Raw genomic sequence first — 17875 nt, 5'->3', positions numbered from 1 at the left:
TCAAGTCTTCCTAACTAATGATTTACATCATGATTTAAATCAATTTGATTTAAATCAAATCCACCCTGTCAAGAACACAAAGTGAAAAAGGACTAGAAGTGGAAAGAAAATGGACATGTCTTTGGCTTTGTCTTGAGTTGGGTTTAAAGGTATGATGTTAAATCATGTTACTTGACATAGTCTGATGCCTTCTTCTAGGCAAGTAAAAGTTGTACTTTAGCAGGTGCCAAATTGGTTGAGTTTAAGTTACAGCACTCGGGGGTGTGAAAAATCCTAAACCTCAGGGTAGTCACAGCTAGGTTGATAGAAGTCCCTCAGCCTAGCTCCTGTTGCTATGGGAGGTTGTATTCCTATTGTGATGCCAGCATAACTACAGTGCTGTAGTTACACCACTATATTCCTGGTAGTGTGAAGTGGCCTAAATTTAATGTGTAGCCTAGACTTTAATGCAAACAGTTTAGCACTTGCTAGGTGCAACTTTATTTGTGTTTACTAGCATTTTAGAATATGACAGTTAGATCAAGGGAGGTAGTATGATCTAATGCACACCTTTAACACCTACTCAAGACAAAGATTAGAGGGACTACAGTTTACAGCAGAGATTCTCAAACTTGGGGTGTGATATGCTTTTGGCTGAAAAAAGCTTACTGTGCACATTCAGAGCTGTGCATCTGGAGAGTAGCCACTGCTGACCAAGTGCCCAGTTCTGAAGGCAGCACCGTACCATGATACTTTTATTTCTGTGCTGCTGGAGGCAATGTTGCCTTCAGAGCTGGGCAGCTGCAGAATGGCAGCTACTAGCAGGCTGATGGGTCTGATGACAATAAACTACTACAAACACAAAGAAATCAAATAAGTTTGAGAATGACGGGTTTGAAAGACAAATTTGCTAAATATTCCAAAATCCACATAGTATCATATATTCAGATTGTATTCAAATTTGCTGCACCTCAGAGGCTGCAGTGTAAAATCAGTTGTCCATATTTGAGGTCATTTAAGCTAATACAGATCTCCTAAAAATTGTGTGTTTGTATAAAGTCACCCGGTTCTTAGAATTTTTTTTTCTGCTCATACATGGGCCTCAGGCAGTTGTTCTGATCCTCACCTATTAGGCATTTGTCTGAGCTAGTGCATAGCACTCATTGCCCTTATAGAGAGGCAATATTTCAAAAATTGAGGGTAGAGCCGACTACTCCACCAGGGGTCAACTCAGAACCAATGAGCCTAAGAGAGCAAATTGTGTATGTGCAGCAAGACTCGTGCTCTGTCGCTGGACATGATTTGCTGGCAGTATATTGTCACAGCAATTGGCTGGCTCACTGTGCTGTGCTCTGTCCTTTGAGGCGGAGCTGCATCCATACACAAGTTACATTTCAGCCGACAGCTTTCACGGACGTGTTTTGTGCTTGTTCCATACTCTCTGCCTCCATTCTGCTTGGTTTTCTTTTGGAAGTCCAACATTTCCAGTTTCAGAGCGATATTTTAAAGTGTTCTAATATCCACCTCAGTGTTCCCTCTCCTTTTTCCATCCAGGCGTAGAATAAATGTTATGTGCACCGAGGCATGTGCAGGTGTGCACCACCATAGAAACACATGCTGGCAGCTGTGGGCACTCTGACAGGGAACACTGATCCACGTGCATATTTTTCTTTTAATTAACAGGTGTTGTCAGGGAAGTCAGCATTCATTAAAGAGAGGGAAGATGAACAATTCTAATAAGCAATTAGAGTAATATAATCATAACTCATGATCTTCAGCTATGTCCTGGACAATGGGATGGAGTGCAAAGGAAGGCAATTTGCTGGGTCATTTGATCTAGGGTCATTTGCCTGTACACACACTCTGCCATCATGAGCTACTCATAATATTTTCAGATTTTGGGGGGTTCAAAACTAGGGAATATTGGAGGCAGGGCCAGAGCACAGAGGGAGAATGTTGAGGGTGTTGCAGTGGGCCAGAGGGTGTGGTGATTAGCAGAGTTCAAGATGGCGGGGGAGGAAGGGTGTCTGCCATTTTGCCAAACATTAGCCTTTGATCTGTGTTCCGGTACAGCTGCTGAGGGTCCAGTATGTCCTAGGAGACAACCATTGTTAGCGTAAGGGATCATCCAAACACTGTATTTTTGGGGTTTTTTTTAAACAGTAAATCTTGTCCTATTAAGTATTAGGTCATTTTTTTTTCTATATTTCAACCTTCTCATAATAAAAATACAGTTAGAAAAACTTGAGAGTAAAGGAGATAACGTATGTGACCTTGACAACAACATTTCATCAAAGGGATGTCTGGCTTAACAGAGGGAACCCCCTTGCTGCATATAGAACATCATAAAGTTAATATCAGAAGAGGCTAGACTAATCAGAGCTCATTTTTAAACTGCTAGTTTAACACCCTCTACTGCCAGTTTTACAATCTTTAGATCCACCTCCAACAGGAGAGACACCAGGAGACAACAATTGCTCATACCTGTGTGAAAAGTGGAGAAAAATAGTGTTTGGAGGGAAGTGGAGTGTGAAGAGAAGTACAGTGCAATGCACAGTGTGAATAATAGGAAGTCAGTTTTGGTTTGTAGTAAGGTGACCAGATGTCCTCCTTTGAAGAGGAGAGTCCTCCTTTCGAGGGGCTTGTCCTCCCCAATAATTATGTCCTCCTTTTGTCCTCCTTTGAAAAAAATTGTCCTTCTTGTCTACTTTGCCAAAAAAAATCCCATGTTCCTTTTGTTTTTGTTTTTGCGTGACCAAAAAATACCATCTGTCCGGTATTTTTTGGGAGACCATCTGGCAACCCTAATATACAAGTATGGTTTTTTTTTGTCAACTCAGTGTCCTCCTCGCACATTTTCAAATTCTGGTCACCTTATTTGTAGTGATATAGGTATAGTCCTACATCATCTGCAACAAAATAAACAAGTTGCTTTCCTTATAAAGGCATTTAAACTGGCTGAAAGAATGGAAATGAGAAAGCAAAAAGCAAGTTTAGGTATAAACTGGGGAGAGTGCTATAGAATGAAATCAGTGGCTGGCAACAGAAAGATTCAGTTTTTGATTTGATAGAAAAGCTTGTTTAAAATGGTTTACTTATGGTAGGGATCAACGTGGATCTCCAAGAGAAGTAGGACTGAACAGAATGAAACCTGTCAAATATAAAAACATGTAGCTCAGTTCAGGTCAACACTACAGCACATTGCCTTTAAGAAACAAGAATTCTGATTTTTTTTTTAATCGGTGGTGTTTTTTTTTCTTTTCTCCTCAGGCGTCGGTTAATCTCCCAGCGGTCTTCTCTGGAGACTTTGGAGGACATTGAGGAAAATGCTCCGCTACGGAGGTGATTTTATAAACTGTCTGTATGTCTCCCTGCGATGTATAATAGAGACAGATTATACTGCTCTTACTCATATTGAGCCATACCTTGCTCAGAGAGTAAAACTACCTTACCCAGGATGAAGAGTATTTGAATCTGATCCATACTGTTTATCCTCCCTCACCTGTAGGACAAATTGGTGGACTGAATTTGACTCAAAAGTCAAGTGGTTTAGACAGTAAGAAATGACAGTACAAATTAGCTGAGTAGAGAATGGAAGAGTATTTACAAGTGTTATTCTCTGTGGTAGGATTCATTAGAGCCTTAATGATAATAAATCATATTATTTAACAGACATTTTATTTCTACAAAATATAGTTTAAGCTTCTTGTCACTCTTTCTTAATTGTTCATCCTATTTGTGAATGTGTGGTTTTGTGGAGTTGTTGTTGTTTTGAGGTTGATGCTTCTGATACTGGTTGTTCTTAGGTGAAAATGCTCCATTGTGCTCTTTCATTAACCAGCACACTAGCTTTTCCCCTTACGGAGTCTGCTCTCACCCCTTTTGTATCCTCGATCCCATGCAACCATGAAGAGATGGCTTTTTTGGAGATTGCCATGATATTGTATGACTAGTCACTATGCAACTAGCCAGAGTGATGCACTCTGCAACGCTAGGTTTAAAAATTAAAAGTATACAAAGAGTTCAGGCAGAGAGTTAAGCTGCCTGTTCAGCTGTTCAGTAAGGCAAAAGTTTAATTTTAGCATTCTCTTTAACTCGAGACCCAGTAATTCAGAGGGCATATATTTGTAATTACCACATTATTTTGCTAAGCCACGTTTTGTTAATCTGCACAAAAATAGCTGTCTATCCCCACCCCCCCCAACGATTTATTAGTAGAGGCTGAAGCAAGCTGCCTTATTACTAGTACTTAATTGTTTTTATAGAGGACACTTTTTAGTACCTTGTGAAGTGGTCTTATAAATGATTCAGGCAGAAGTGTAATTGGCAAAAGAAATAAACAAAAGTGTATTTGGTGAAGTGGTGTTTTGTTTATTTCCTTGCTAATTCATAAAATCAACAGTGGCTCTAATCCCTGCCATACTGGGGATGTCCCTTTTTAGTAGGGTGTTATGGGGAGGTGCTGGCATAGGGGAAACCTTTCTCTGGAACTGTGGTCCCAGGGTGCAGGTAGAGAAGCAATACAGTTTCTACTAAGATGTGTAGTATGTGGCTGTGCCCTATGGCCTGTTCTGCAGGGGCCAATTCCCCTAACACCCATGGCTGTTCATAGAATGATCTATGAGAAATTCAGTGCACCTCACAGCAGTTTATTTCCAGATGTGCTGGGTATTTGGCCTCCAGCAGGTTTTGCTAATAGCTCCACTACTAAAAATCAAACAGAACTTTTGTCCTAGCCTCTCCTGTGTGTGACAGGCATTGCCCATGCATCTTGCTAAATCTGCTGTCATGCTTGGCCATGCGCACACTGTAGCTGGCTTTTTAAGATACTGTACATACAGACCATCTAGCAAAAGGCAGGCTTGAGCTTTTAGAGCAGATCCCACCCTTCTGCCTCAGTTGCATAGAGCTCTCTTCCTGGAGTGTATCCAAATGCAATTTCATTGGAAAGGCAAGGAGGATTTCTCAGTCTCAAATAGGGGTTTACTTTCCCTCTCTGATGCGCAGACCTTTCTGCATGTTTCTGCCACTCTGGGATTTGAGACCAGGGTAAGCTAGAGGCAGGGCTGGTGGATCTGCTACTATTACATTGTTACAATGGCTGTTCTGTCCCTTGTGTGATGGTACAGGCACCATGGAGGCATCTCCAGCCTGAATGCACAGAGTGGCTCTGCTACTTCATCATCAGGAAAGAAGTCCTTTCTCCCTACCTCCTCAGGGACACTCCAAATGCATAGCCTGGCTGCTCAGTTTATAATCTGGGCCTTAATGCATTCACTCTGGGAAGTGAGAGTCTGCATAAATCAACTGGTAATTAAAACAAAAATCTGCAGAATACACCATTTTTTCAATCTATTGTCACTGTTTATATTTTAATTTTTCTCCTATTTTAAGAAAAATATGTTAAGACGAAAAATTGCTTTTAGAATGGATATCTTCTGAGATTTTATTTCCTAGGTAATTATTGTATCATGCAAGTGTTTTAAAACTTATCGCAGAAAAAAAACCCTGAGCTCTTTAATAAAAGGAACAGGAGAATCACTACAATAACGTAGGTGACAGATTACTGCATGCTCTTTTTAAATTGTAACTCTAACAGAAACTTTTCTAAGTGGATGAGGAGGACACAAAAATGAAAATGTGTGTTGCATCTTGAGTAATACCAAGAATTCAGCTACAAATTCCAAAAACCTTTGTCAAACATACCTCAGCAAAGTCTGAAAAGTTGTATGTTGCCAGGGTTTTGTGGAGTTTGTATGTGTGTTTAATTTTAAGCCTTGTTGTTTCCAGATTTATTGTCTTCATCATTCCTGCTGACTCCTAAAACAGGGTGACTCAGATCATTTGTCTGGTCTTTCCTTCCTGCCTTTGTGTTGAGGTTTCTCAGCTGTCCAGCAGGGAGCTGACTAAATAGTTTTAACTGATTTATTTTTCAGATGTCGGACTCTTTCAGGTTCACCCAGACCAAAGAATTTTAAGAAGATTCATTTTATCAAGAGCATGAGGCAACACGATACCAGAAGTGGAAGGTACTGCACAAGCAAAGTGCTCAGTTCAGAGGTTTGGGTTTGGGATGACAAGGAAGGTTAGAGTGCAGTTAGCACTATTACACAGCAAAGTTAATTTTTTAGAAGGCACCATGTAATACAGTCAATAAAAACCAATTAAGGTTAAAAATAAAAAATGAAGATGTACACTAGTGTCATCAAGTGAACTACTGATTGATTGAAGTGCTACTCAATGGATTTTTAAGACCTCATCTACTTTACAAAAAGAGTTGTGTAATAGGAAAGTAATTTAAAAAAAATTGTTTACAATAAAGTTAACCAGGCTTTACCATTTTGTTGGACCAAGCAAAATTTGGTTAAAACTGTTCCTTAAAACCATTTTCGAGATTAGAACCAGATCTTTGGGTACACCTAAGCACTGAGGACCAAACTGGTCCTCAGTATAAATTAGATGAGCCAGAGGACAGGAGGCATAAAGCCAGCTGCTACAGCAGTTCTATGGAAATGGGGCTGAGGATCTCATCTCAGGTTGCTAGAAACATAGGGCCCCCAGAGACAGAGAGCAAGAGAAAGAGAGATGAAGAGAACTGGTAGTCTAAGAAATGGAGAGTCCTTTGAGGGTAAGGGAGTTGTTTAATTTTCCAGAGGAGGAAAATGGTAGAATTGGAATTCCAGAAATCTGTCCAAAGGGAATCTGTCAAAAGCATGTGAGTAGAGAAAGAGAGCTTTGAGAAGAGGCAGAAAAGGATAGCTCTGTGAAAAGAAGGAAAGGCAGATAAGGGAAGGAAATATAGTGTTATTGCCTGTGTCAAACTAAACAATAAATATGACAAGTTCTCTGTCTATTCTGACGGATGTAGGGCAAGATTGTGCCTCCTGTGCTAGAGAGGTGCAGTGCAGTAGAAGCAGCTGGAGTGGTTGAGTTAAAGGCAACCTGAGAGAATCAGCATTTGCACAGCAAATGCTCTGAACATTTTTAAATGAAACACTTGAGTGAGTGCATCCAGTAGGAGCCCTGGCTGCTACGTTGTAAAGGGGCAGCAGGCACACAACACTCCAGATGCCAGCATGAGTATAGGGAGGGACAGAGCTAAGGCCATGTACCACCATGACTAGTCAGCTTCTCACCCTAAATTCCAGGGATGCCTAGTGTGGGCTGCTGCTTGGTACTCCTGTAGGGATGGTACACAAGAGGATACAGTAACTGTACAGAGATGATCCTGACTTTCACATTACAAAACATGGACCTTTATTCCAATGCCTTTCATCCAGTCCACATGGAAGATGAATTACCTCCTGATAAAACCTATCCCTTAATTAAAAATATAATTTCCATGTGTTTTGCCATACAGATATTCTTCCGACTGTGTGCCTCATGGCTTCACTCAGACTCTCCTTGAAAACCTACAGCTCGATATCTATATGTGCAGGAGGAACTAAGAGACTAAACTTTACCATTTAGTCTGACCTGCATGTGTATGCACAGCTCCCATGATAATCAGTGGGGACTATGCACTCATCCATGGAGTTAGGCCCATAGGATGTAATTTACCAAATGGAGAACTAGACAAATATAAATTCACATTTAACACTGATTAGTGTGATCATTGTCAGCCGGCATCTGATAGCTTTACCCACACTGAGTAATGCATTTCTCTGCAACTAGTCCCCCTGAAATAAGACTACTTGTGATGTAACGTGCTGCTCAACATGAGTAAAGATATGTGCATTTTGCTATGTATGATTATAGTTCCTTTTAAACCAGCTTTTGGTGCAGAGACTATATTGTACAACAACGTTGTTTTTGCAGGCTGATGGTTAGGGTCTGATTTTTCAAAAGCAACCTCCAAATTTGCACCTGTCATTTTAAGCATGAAGTAGAGCACTCCCTCCAGCAAGATGGGTTAAAACTAGAAAAGCACCTTAATACCTGTGGTGTGCATGTAAATGTATTTTGTTTCCCTGTAATGTGCACACAAAAACTTGGTCATAAACACTCGTCTGTGAAAGAGTAGAGGCCAGTGTTCCCTGTAAGCTGTGCCCCAGCACAGCTTCACAGGCGATTAATCAGCCCCACCCAGTCAGAGGCTCAGGGATCTGTGCATAGAGCTGTTTGACTGGGTGGGGCTGATTAATTATCTGTGAAGCTGTGCTACCACACAGCTTACCTTAGAGGGAACACTGGTAGAGGCCCCTTTAAAAAATTTTCCAACAACTGCTAAAAGGGTATGTATAGTATCTATGTAGTATTTTTTCTTAGTTTATACAACAATAATTACATGTCTGATAAGAACACTGAATATCTTACTTGTTAGGAAAACAGTACGTTTTGTTTTTTGCATACTTTCTTATCTTAATTGGCAGATGGAGTCTTGCAGAGTATTTCCATAATCATATTAAAGATCCCTTTATCTAGAATGCACAGACAGTAAACAAAAGATAGATGATTTCTGAAATGTTATACATCATACAGACAAACAATCACAGAGATAAAGGTTAAAAATAAAATGTTGAGTCAACACCTTCAAACTTGGTTGGACATTTAAATCCTCCTTTAGGCATCTAAGGCCAAATCTACCCTAGGGGATAAGTTTGGATTAAGATACACCACTCCAGCTACATTAATTGCATAGCTGGAGTCAATGTGCCTTAATTTGAACTTTGGTGCCGTCCCCCAGTGGTAGGTAGATAGGAGAAACTCTCCTGTCGATTTCCCTTACTCCTTGCAAGGAGTAGGAGTACTAGCACTGACAGGGGCACCCTCAGCGTTAGACCCATTAAATCGAATGCCAGAAGATCAACCTCTGGAGCATCGATCCGTGGGTAAGTATATATTACCTGATTTTCCAAAATGTTGAGCACCTTCAATTCCCATTGCAATTAATGGGAATTTTGAATGCAAAGCACCATTGAAAATCTGGTTGTATTCCGCTGTGTCCCATCATTGTAGACTCTGAGCACTTTAGCCTTTAATGCATATATTCATCTTCACAATACCCCAGCTGTGAGGTGGGATAAGTTTTGTTATTCCTGTTTTACAGAAGGGGAGCTGAGGTACAGAGAGGCTAAGGGCTAGATTCACAAAAGGATTTAGGTGCCTGACTTCCATTTTAGGCATTTAAGTCCAGCATTTAGGCACTATGGGGATCCAATTCAGCTGCCCCCTGTAGGCACCTACATTCCCAAGTTTCCACTGGCAAAATCCTTGTGGTGCCTAAGTCTCCTCCTGTAGGCACATGCACCACTGCTTTAGTTCTGGTGTGGTCAGCTCACTCCTAACCCCTATCTCACCTGGGAGCTCCAAACCAGTAGGTGGAGTCAGAACTCACCTAAGCAGCAAAAAGTCAGCTAAGGAAGGCTGCATTCTCATCAGATATGTACTAGGATACCATGTAGCCCAGTGATTCTGTCACTCATATTGGGAGACCTGTTTTCAGATTTCCACTCTGCCTGATTTGGCACAGGAACTCGAACTCACGTCGCCCATATCCAAAGCGAGAGCCCTAACCTCCAGTTATTGGTTTTTCTGGGGCTGTTCTCTCTCCCCTTCCTCTCCCTCCTTTTGAATCTGTTCTGCTTCATAGCAGTAATGAAAGACTCACTGACGAATGACTGTAGCCCAATGGTTAGGCTACTCCCTGAGATCTGGGAAACCAGCTTGTGTTCCAAATCAGGCAGAACAGGGATTTGAAAAGGGATCTCCCACTTCCCACTGAGGGCCTGCCACTGGGCTAGTGTATGTAATAGTGGGGAACCTCTCTCTATTTTTTCTTGAGGAAGGGCTGGCCTGGCTTAGGCGCCAAACTCTGGGAGAGGGTCACAGCTGTGAATCCTGAAAAAAGTTAGGTGTCTGGGCCCTTTTATGAGCTAGGTCTTAACTGCACTCTTCTGCTCAGCTCTTCCTACTGGCTAGAATTACTGTCACTTTCCAGGTTCAAGCTAGACCAGTGAGGGGTCGTGTCTCCATCTGCCCTGTACACCTGAGCACTTCACAATGCTCTGTGACTGTGGTGTTCTTGTCTGGATGCTACCAACAGACACGCATGCACTGAGTATCTTTAAGCAGCTTTGACTCAGCAGTTCTGATTCCAGCAGCCTTCTTGTCATGCCCTACCACACTCCTCTGGCCTCCACCAACTTTGGTTACACCTGGCAAGCTGATCCCAAGAACCCTCCTTAATTTTCCCCAAACCATGTTCTCTGCAATGTCCAGCTCTGCCAGAGAGTGGAGGGGAGGGCGGAAAAGGGGGGGACGGAATGGGAGGCAGGCAGGAGCTGGTGCTTGCAGGAATCCGGTTTTAAAGCCAGCTTCCCTCATGTGTTGGCTCCCACAGAGCCACCTGCCCCCTGCTCTGCTGCCTGTGTATCAGAGGCAGCAGCGCCAGGGAGTTGAGGGGGAGTGGGTGGCCACCAGCCCGTTTGGCCTCCATATATAAACATGTAACTGCTGAAAATTTCAGCAGTTATAGGTTTACAAAAATAAATGTTTAACATCCTTACTCCCTACCAGATACTGCAGTGCCTGGGGAGGCCACCATTCTCACAGTGCCACCTGAAGGCTTTTAAGAACAGGTTAGAGTAGACACCACCTTTTGGCAATAGTCCAGTTTTACTTGGTTGAGCCTCTGCATAGGAGGCAGGACTCGATGACCCCTTGAGGTCCCTTCCAGTCCTACATTTCGGAGGTTCTACGGAAATCTCCCCAGACAGCATAGAGAGTATGCTCAGCTATTGGTGTATTTTTTGATGCAGGGCAACAGAGCCAGAATGGTTACACTTAATTAACAAGGGCTGGAATATTGGACTAAGTGTATATCACATGGCTCAGCTTGTAGAAGACCTCAGAATTTGGTCAGCATAGTAATTTCTCTTGGCAAGAGCTTGAGAGAGAGTGAAACAGATTTTCATTCTTCCTCTTTTAAGTCAGCTGAGTTATTTCCCTTCTTGTCCAGAAATACTGGTGCAAATGTCACATCTCTGAACATGTTTTCTCCTCAGCAGGAACTCAGAGTTATTCTGGAAATAAGATGGTTGCCTCTGCATTTTCCTCTCCAAATGCACATTTATGGGGTGAAAATAAAAGTTGTCTCCTTATTCCTGTGAAAGGCCTAGCCCTCCACACTACTGCTGTGGCCTCCCTTGCTAAAGCCCCCTCACAGCCGTGCACAGATAGCCACGGAACAGATTCAGCAGGAATTCATGCTGCTTCAGGCAGCTCACAGTCAGATTTATGTAAGGGAATTGTTAGCAGAGGATGGCACTGGTGAGGAGTAGATTCTCATCTGGTTCCAAAGCCCTATGGTGCACCAACCCCACGAAGTTCTTATGAAGGAGCTTCCTTGTGGTCCCAGATAAAACAGGCCATTATCATGGAGTCAGAAAACACCCCTTCTGTTGTCTCCAGGAGAGCTTTTTGGGATCAAGATCCTAATTTGTTTATAGAAGCAGAGGGGACACCTGCAGAAAACTTGAGTGAGAAAAGTAGGTGTTGTTTTAACCCCCAAGTTGCTCTGGAATTATGGTGCTGTTACCTGTTTGCTTCCTTCTTGATCCATAATATATATATATTCATAGTTTTCTTGGTGGAATCCCATTGTGTCATAGCTCTCTCTACATTTGGACATGTGAAAGCACCAGTTTGGTTTTCTTTCTGAGAGGAGTAGGGCATTAGTGGGAAAAAAGCTGAATTTCCAGAAGTAGCTGGGAGGCAGGGAGGGAGAGCATGTCTGGTGAGTATTGTGGTTTTCAGAATTCAGAGATGTTTTCTGATGTCAGCCTGAAAAATTATGCCAAGTTACTTACATCAGCAAACAAGGCTTTCAGTGAGTGAGGGAACTGTTCTGAGTAATAAAATCGTTTGGCAATAAGCAGTGGTGAGCAGAAAATGAATCTCGTGCCAGTTTTTGTTTGACTGTCTTTCTCATATGTGAAAAACACATCCATCTTGGTTTATAACTGACTTTAATACCATTAAGGCATCTTATAGGGTAAAGTGCTGTTTTGATGACAGGCAAAATAAGAGGTATTTTGGCACCTAGATAAAGAATGACATAATACTCTTATGCTGAATGTCCCCCCTCTAGTATGTAGTTGGTTATTATTAGAAAATATTTTGCCTTTGCTTATTATTGCAGCATAAATATTCTCTTCACTTTTTCCAAATACATTTTTTAATAGAAGAAGAAAATATTTCTGCTACAATAGAATGTTCCAGGAGGCAGACTAACCTCTTAGCCAGTCAGGATTTCCCCTGGGTGGGTGCCGAGAGCAGCATGAAGCAACTCTCTTGGCAACATAAGTGTGCTTCAGAGTACTGGAGCATCATGGATGCTATTTGGTGATTGAGGTGGTGATGCTTCAGAATAGCACAATTGCTGAGGGCTTATCTATAATTTTAATTAAAATTGCTTATGTTGCAGCCCTGGTACTTTACTGATACTGAACTAAAATAGTCCTTGCTCCAAGATTCCACCAAACTTTGACCAATATAATGAAAAGATTAAAAATAAGGGATAAAATCCTTGCCCCAATGAAGTCAGTGGCAGTGACATAAGGGAGGGGATCAGGGTTGGAGTACAAAGCACCAGAGTGATATGCTTCTGTAAACTAGGTTGCCAAATAGGTGTTGGCAGCGTTCTGAGCCAACAGGGGATTATTAAGGTCTTCATTTTATTCCTAGATATAGAGCATTGCACTAATCAAACCTGGAGGAACCTCAGTGCACAGATCACCATGACAGTCCTGCATGGGTCTACATAAATATAAACTGAGTACCTTTTAGAGCACACCAGCAGAGTCCACACAAGGCAATTAGAGCACAGCCCTTTGGAGCATTTTATACATCACATCCTTCTAGCATTCTTTGCCAGTGCATGTAGGGAGGCCCGCAGTGTCCAGAAGCAGTAAATAATCCATTACGAGTGAGGAAACAGGAGACATTAAAAAATGCCAGTTGTTTACTGTTACAGTTTTTTGTGGAGGTTTTCACCAGTTTTTGCTGGTGAAAATGATCTTCATTGCCCAACTCCCATCCACTTCCTCATTATCCTGAGTAATTAATGCAGTGTGAGTTTATGGAAAATAGATAGTCAAACTATCCAAATATCTCTCTTCAATGAGATTACAGGTTTGGTGCTAAAGGTAACTGTGTTCAAATACATAGTGACAGTTCTCCTCAAGATTGATGGGTCCTGCACTTTCAGGTGGATTGCTTACCTTAGAGGTTCACAGCAACCCTCACTTTGGACACATTTTCTAGGGCAACAGCTTGCTATTTGTTTAAGCCACTCTTATCATTGGCCGGCATGGAAAAGAGAGGGGAGACTAAACTCCATAGTAGTGTGTGAAAGTGGGCTCATCAGTTAACCTTCACGGTTACACACAGGCTCCTGGTAGACATGGGGAACTGGCTTAAAAGCTGGCTTTCTGCACCCAGTGGCTAAGGGCAGTATTTCAGGAGGCTGCAGAAGGTTCCCAGAGAACACAGCTGCTGCCCCCCCATCCTCCTGAAATTCCACCCTTGCCACTGGCTCCCAGGGAGCCATCTGCCCACCCCCCTGCACTGCTGCCTCTGATACAGCATGGATGGGTGACGGTGCAGGCAGGAGCTGGTACATGCAGGAATCTATTTTTAAGACAGCTCCTATACTTACCAGCTCCCAGGGGAGCACCACCCACCCATAATGCTGAAATTTTCAGCAGTTACTCAGCTTATTAAATTCATTTTAACATCCCTACTCCATAACTTCTGTTACCTCTCCAAGTGGTACAGGGAATGACAGACCACTTTACCATCATCTTTTCTGATGCTGAAATGGGGAGTGTGGTAGAGACCCAGGCCCACCTTGTACACAGGGTTCCAGTCCAGGGACCTTGTGATAGTAGCTGCCTATACTGTCTTTAATATCAGCCACATGACAATTACAAATCCCTGGCCACTTCCACTTCCACTTCCACTTCCACTTCCACTTCCACTTCCACCACCTTCCTCCCATACTCTCCACAGCTCCTTTCTTCCTCAACACCTTGCTCTCACACTGACCTAACAGAAGGGGAGCCTTTTTAAACCAATCTGAACTGGGTCTTAATTGACCCCCAGGTGTTCTGATTAGTCTGACACATTTGATTCTGGAAACCTCCTAATTAGTGCTAGGTGTTTTAATTGGCTTGATTGCCTTGATTGATTCTAACAGGTTCCTGCTGGTTCTAGATTAGCCGTTGTTAGTTTACCCTGGGAACAGGGATTTATTTAATCTAGGGCTAATATATTTCCTTTCTGTCACTCTTTTGTAGCCCACTGGCCTGATTCTGTCAGAATATTTAGCCTTCTGTAAGGCATTTGACTTGATACCACCTAATGTTTTGATGAAGAAACTTGAATGATACAAAATCAACAGAGCACATATTAAATGAATTAATAACTGGTTAACTTGTAGACCTCAAAATGTAATTGTAACCAAAGAAGTCACTGAATGGGTCTGTTTCTAGTGTGGTCCATTAGGCATCTATCCTACTATGCTATTTAACCATTTTATCAGTGACCTGGGAGGAAACATAAAATCATTACTGATATAGCTTGCAGGTGACATAAAAAAATTGAGGGAGTTGTAAATAATGAAGACAGGTCACTGATACAGAGCAATTTGTATCTCTTGGTAAACTGAGTTCAAGCAAATTATGCATTTCAATATTACCAAATATAAAGTCATGCATCTAGGAACAGAGAAAGTAGGCAATACTTCTAGGCTGGGGGATTCTGTCCTGGGAAGCAGTGACTCTGAAAAAATACTTTGAGGTTATGCCAGATAATCAGTTGAAAATGAGCTTCCAACATGATGCTATAGCCAATGCAATATTTGAATGCATAAACCATGGAATCTGAGATATGAATAGGGAATCTGTGTTTGGCACTAGAAGACAGCACAGTTCTGCTACCCACAATTCACGGAGGATGTTCATAAACTGTAGAGGGTTCAGTGAAAAGCTGCAAACATTGTTAAAAGATTGAAAATTTTGCCTTATACAGTAGACTTCCGATAATCCGGAACCTATGGGACCTAGGTGGTGTCGGATTATCAGATATGCCGGACTATCGTACTATAAGATGGTTATATATATACTGTATACATTATATACTGTATATAAAGTGTTCTTAACCCTTTTTATTGTACATACTGTATACAGTATACTGTAATGTTTTAGTTTTTTTAAGCCTTTTTTACCCTTTTTGCTCAGTTCAGCTGCTGCCGCTGTTACCTTGTGACTCATTTTTTGCCGAAGCTCACTCACTAGGCTCTTGCCATTTTGATGCCGGACTATCAGGAGTGCCGGACTATTGGATGCCGGACTATTGGAGTTTTACTGTAGTGATTAACTCAACTCAATCTATTTAATGTATCAAAGAGGACATTAAGGAGTGACTTGACCAGAGTTTGTGAACAGCAATTTGATTACAGAGGACTTGTCAGTCTAGCAGAGAAAGGTATAATAAAATCAGAAAGTTGAAGCTAGACAAATTCAGACTTGAAGTAAGGTGTACATTTTTGTAACAGTGTGGATAATCAACCACTGAAGCAACTTAACAAAGGTTGTGATGGAGTCTCACTCATGGAAACTGTTAAGTCAAGATTGTATGTTTTCCTAAAAGATATGCTCTAATTCAATCAGGAATTAATTCAGGGAAGTCTTGTATGGCCTGTATTATTCAAGAAGTCAGACTAGATAACCACAAAGATCCTGTCTGGCTTTATAATCTATAAATAGTTGTCTGAAACTTGTTTTGTGTCCTGCTTCTAATTGGTGGAGCTAAATCAGTTTAAAATTAATTGCTTACTAGTCTTGGGGTACATCTGTACTAGCCCCCTAGTTCAAACTAGGGAGGCTAATGAGGGCGACCGAAATTGCTAATGAAGTGCAGAATTTAAATATCCTGCACTTGATTAGCATATTCCCAGCCGGTCGCCATTTTGGAAACCGACTAGCCCAAAGTAATTGCCCACGTCTACATGCGACAGAGAAGCAGGATTCCGAGATAAATCCATTAGTTCGAATTAACTGTTACTCCTCATGGAATGAGGTTTTACAGTTAATTCGAACTAAGGGGTTTATCTAGGAATCCCGCTTCTCTGCCACGTGTAGACGCAAGCAGTTACTTCGGGCTAGTCAGTTTCCAAAATGGCAACTGGCCGGAAATATGCTCATCAAGTGTGGGATATTTAAATCCTGTGCTTCATTAGCAATTTCGGTCGCCCTCATTAGCCTCCCTAGTTCGAACTAGGGGGCTAGTGTAGACGTACCCTTGAACTGGTAATAGAGGATCTTGTTAATAATGCAAAAGAGTACTTTACTGTTGTTGTTTTTAAACAAGAAATATAACTGATGTTATAATAAGAATACATTTTTAAAATGTTATGAGGTTTTTATATTTCTCTGCTGATCTCTCGGAAAGAGAACAGTTTTTAAACTTATTTGAAATTGCCTAAACTATGATTTATAACTTGACATGTCTAAGATAGATTGATTCAACCAATACCAAGTATATGCATTTCATATTTTATTTCAAATAGAGCCTATCACCAAACTTCCTTTACAACTGAAATTATTAAATAGAATCTCAATATGGACCTTGTGAGATTCAGCTCAGTTAGCTTCAGTATGATGGGCTAGATGATGTGGAGTAGTGTAATTGAATGTGATTTCGTGTAAACCTTTCAGCTGAATAGTATTTTTCAAGGAAATACAGGACCAATTTCTAAAAAAAGAGGAAGGAAGAAATTGTCCATGATAGAAGCTTTTAATTGCTAAATACCGTAATGCCAATGCTTGTTGTTATTTTATTTATTTAGCTATTTGGTTTTTTAAATTTTAGTCTTTTTTTCGTTTATTTTTTTAGAATAGTCCTTATCAGTGGCAGAAGATCCTTCTGTAGCATATTTTCAGTGCTGCCGTATCGAGACTGTACCCAGATCGGGTATGTATTTTTATGCATACTAACTTGTCTCTTGGGTCATAACAGCATAAATTGTACTGAATACAGACAATAAGGATGTCATTTAAAAATATCTACCCCCAAAAGAGAAATATTTAGTTTGTTGGGTAGTATTAGGTTAAAATCATATTTTTAAATCACAGATTTCCTTATTTGTTTTACAATGTCTTATATTATTAAAACTGAAATAATTCAAAAATCTAGTTTACTTGTACCGTTTACCACTTGTAATGTTTGTTTTTCATGTTTCACTCATCTTGGACTATGCAAATATTCTAGACACTATTACTTTTAGTTATAGTCAGCTTTCATTTTCTGATTCTCCTACTCTAGACTAATGCTACAATATTTAGTTTCCAGCATTGTATAGAAATGATTGAATTCAAACAAAATAGTCTGAATTTAACCATTTAATTAAACAGTTTAAAAACTGTATTTAATTACTGAACAGACCAGCTGTAAAAAATGGAGACAAATAACTTAAAAAGCCTGGGCCAGCTCCTCAGTTGGTGACAGTCACGTGCCAGTTAACAACAGCTGAGGATCTCAACCAATAGGTTTGTAAATTTCCAAAGATACAGACCATGTACTGCACATCATTTCAAACTGAAAATACATCAGTGAAGATATCAAATAAGGACATATGAAGGGGGGGGTAACAATGTAAAAAAGGAGACCCACAGATCACTTTGGGTCAAATTCAACCCTTTTCTTACATCACTGTGGTTCTTCCAGGTGGTATTTGGCCCATTTTTCACAGTAAAGTTTTTTTAGCATTATTGTTTAGTGTTTGAGTGGCAAATTCTTCTGTGTACAAAAAGAAGCAGATACCATATGATGAAATTAGTTCATTTCTCCTGTCATTGATTAAAAAATGTCTTTAGCTAATTAAACGGGAAAG

At 40.9% G+C, this 17875-nt stretch overlaps 1 protein-coding gene across 3 annotated transcripts in view; it reads left to right on the top strand.

Annotated features, from left to right (window-relative positions):
• Positions 1 to 17875, top strand: part of CABLES1 (Cdk5 and Abl enzyme substrate 1) — a 104320-nt gene that overhangs the window by 41989 nt on the left and 44456 nt on the right. For 2 of the 3 annotated variants that reach the window (XM_075920880.2, XM_075920883.2), the window contains exons 2-4: positions 3250 to 3321; positions 5916 to 6008; positions 16879 to 16956. In XM_075920880.2, the coding sequence (XP_075776995.2) occupies positions 3250 to 3321; positions 5916 to 6008; positions 16879 to 16956 (243 nt within the window). The remainder of the gene's footprint in view (positions 1 to 3249; positions 3322 to 5915; positions 6009 to 16878; positions 16957 to 17875) is intronic. The other variant, XM_075920881.2, reaches the window with a different exon arrangement.

This window comes from Pelodiscus sinensis, chromosome 2 (genome assembly GCF_052426305.1).
Source record: "Pelodiscus sinensis isolate ZL-2025 chromosome 2, ASM5242630v1, whole genome shotgun sequence".
In the NCBI taxonomy this organism is placed as follows: Eukaryota; Metazoa; Chordata; order Testudines; family Trionychidae; genus Pelodiscus; species Pelodiscus sinensis.
The sequence above is the reverse complement of the archived record's forward strand: the minus strand, read 5'-3'. Positions and strand labels throughout refer to the sequence as shown.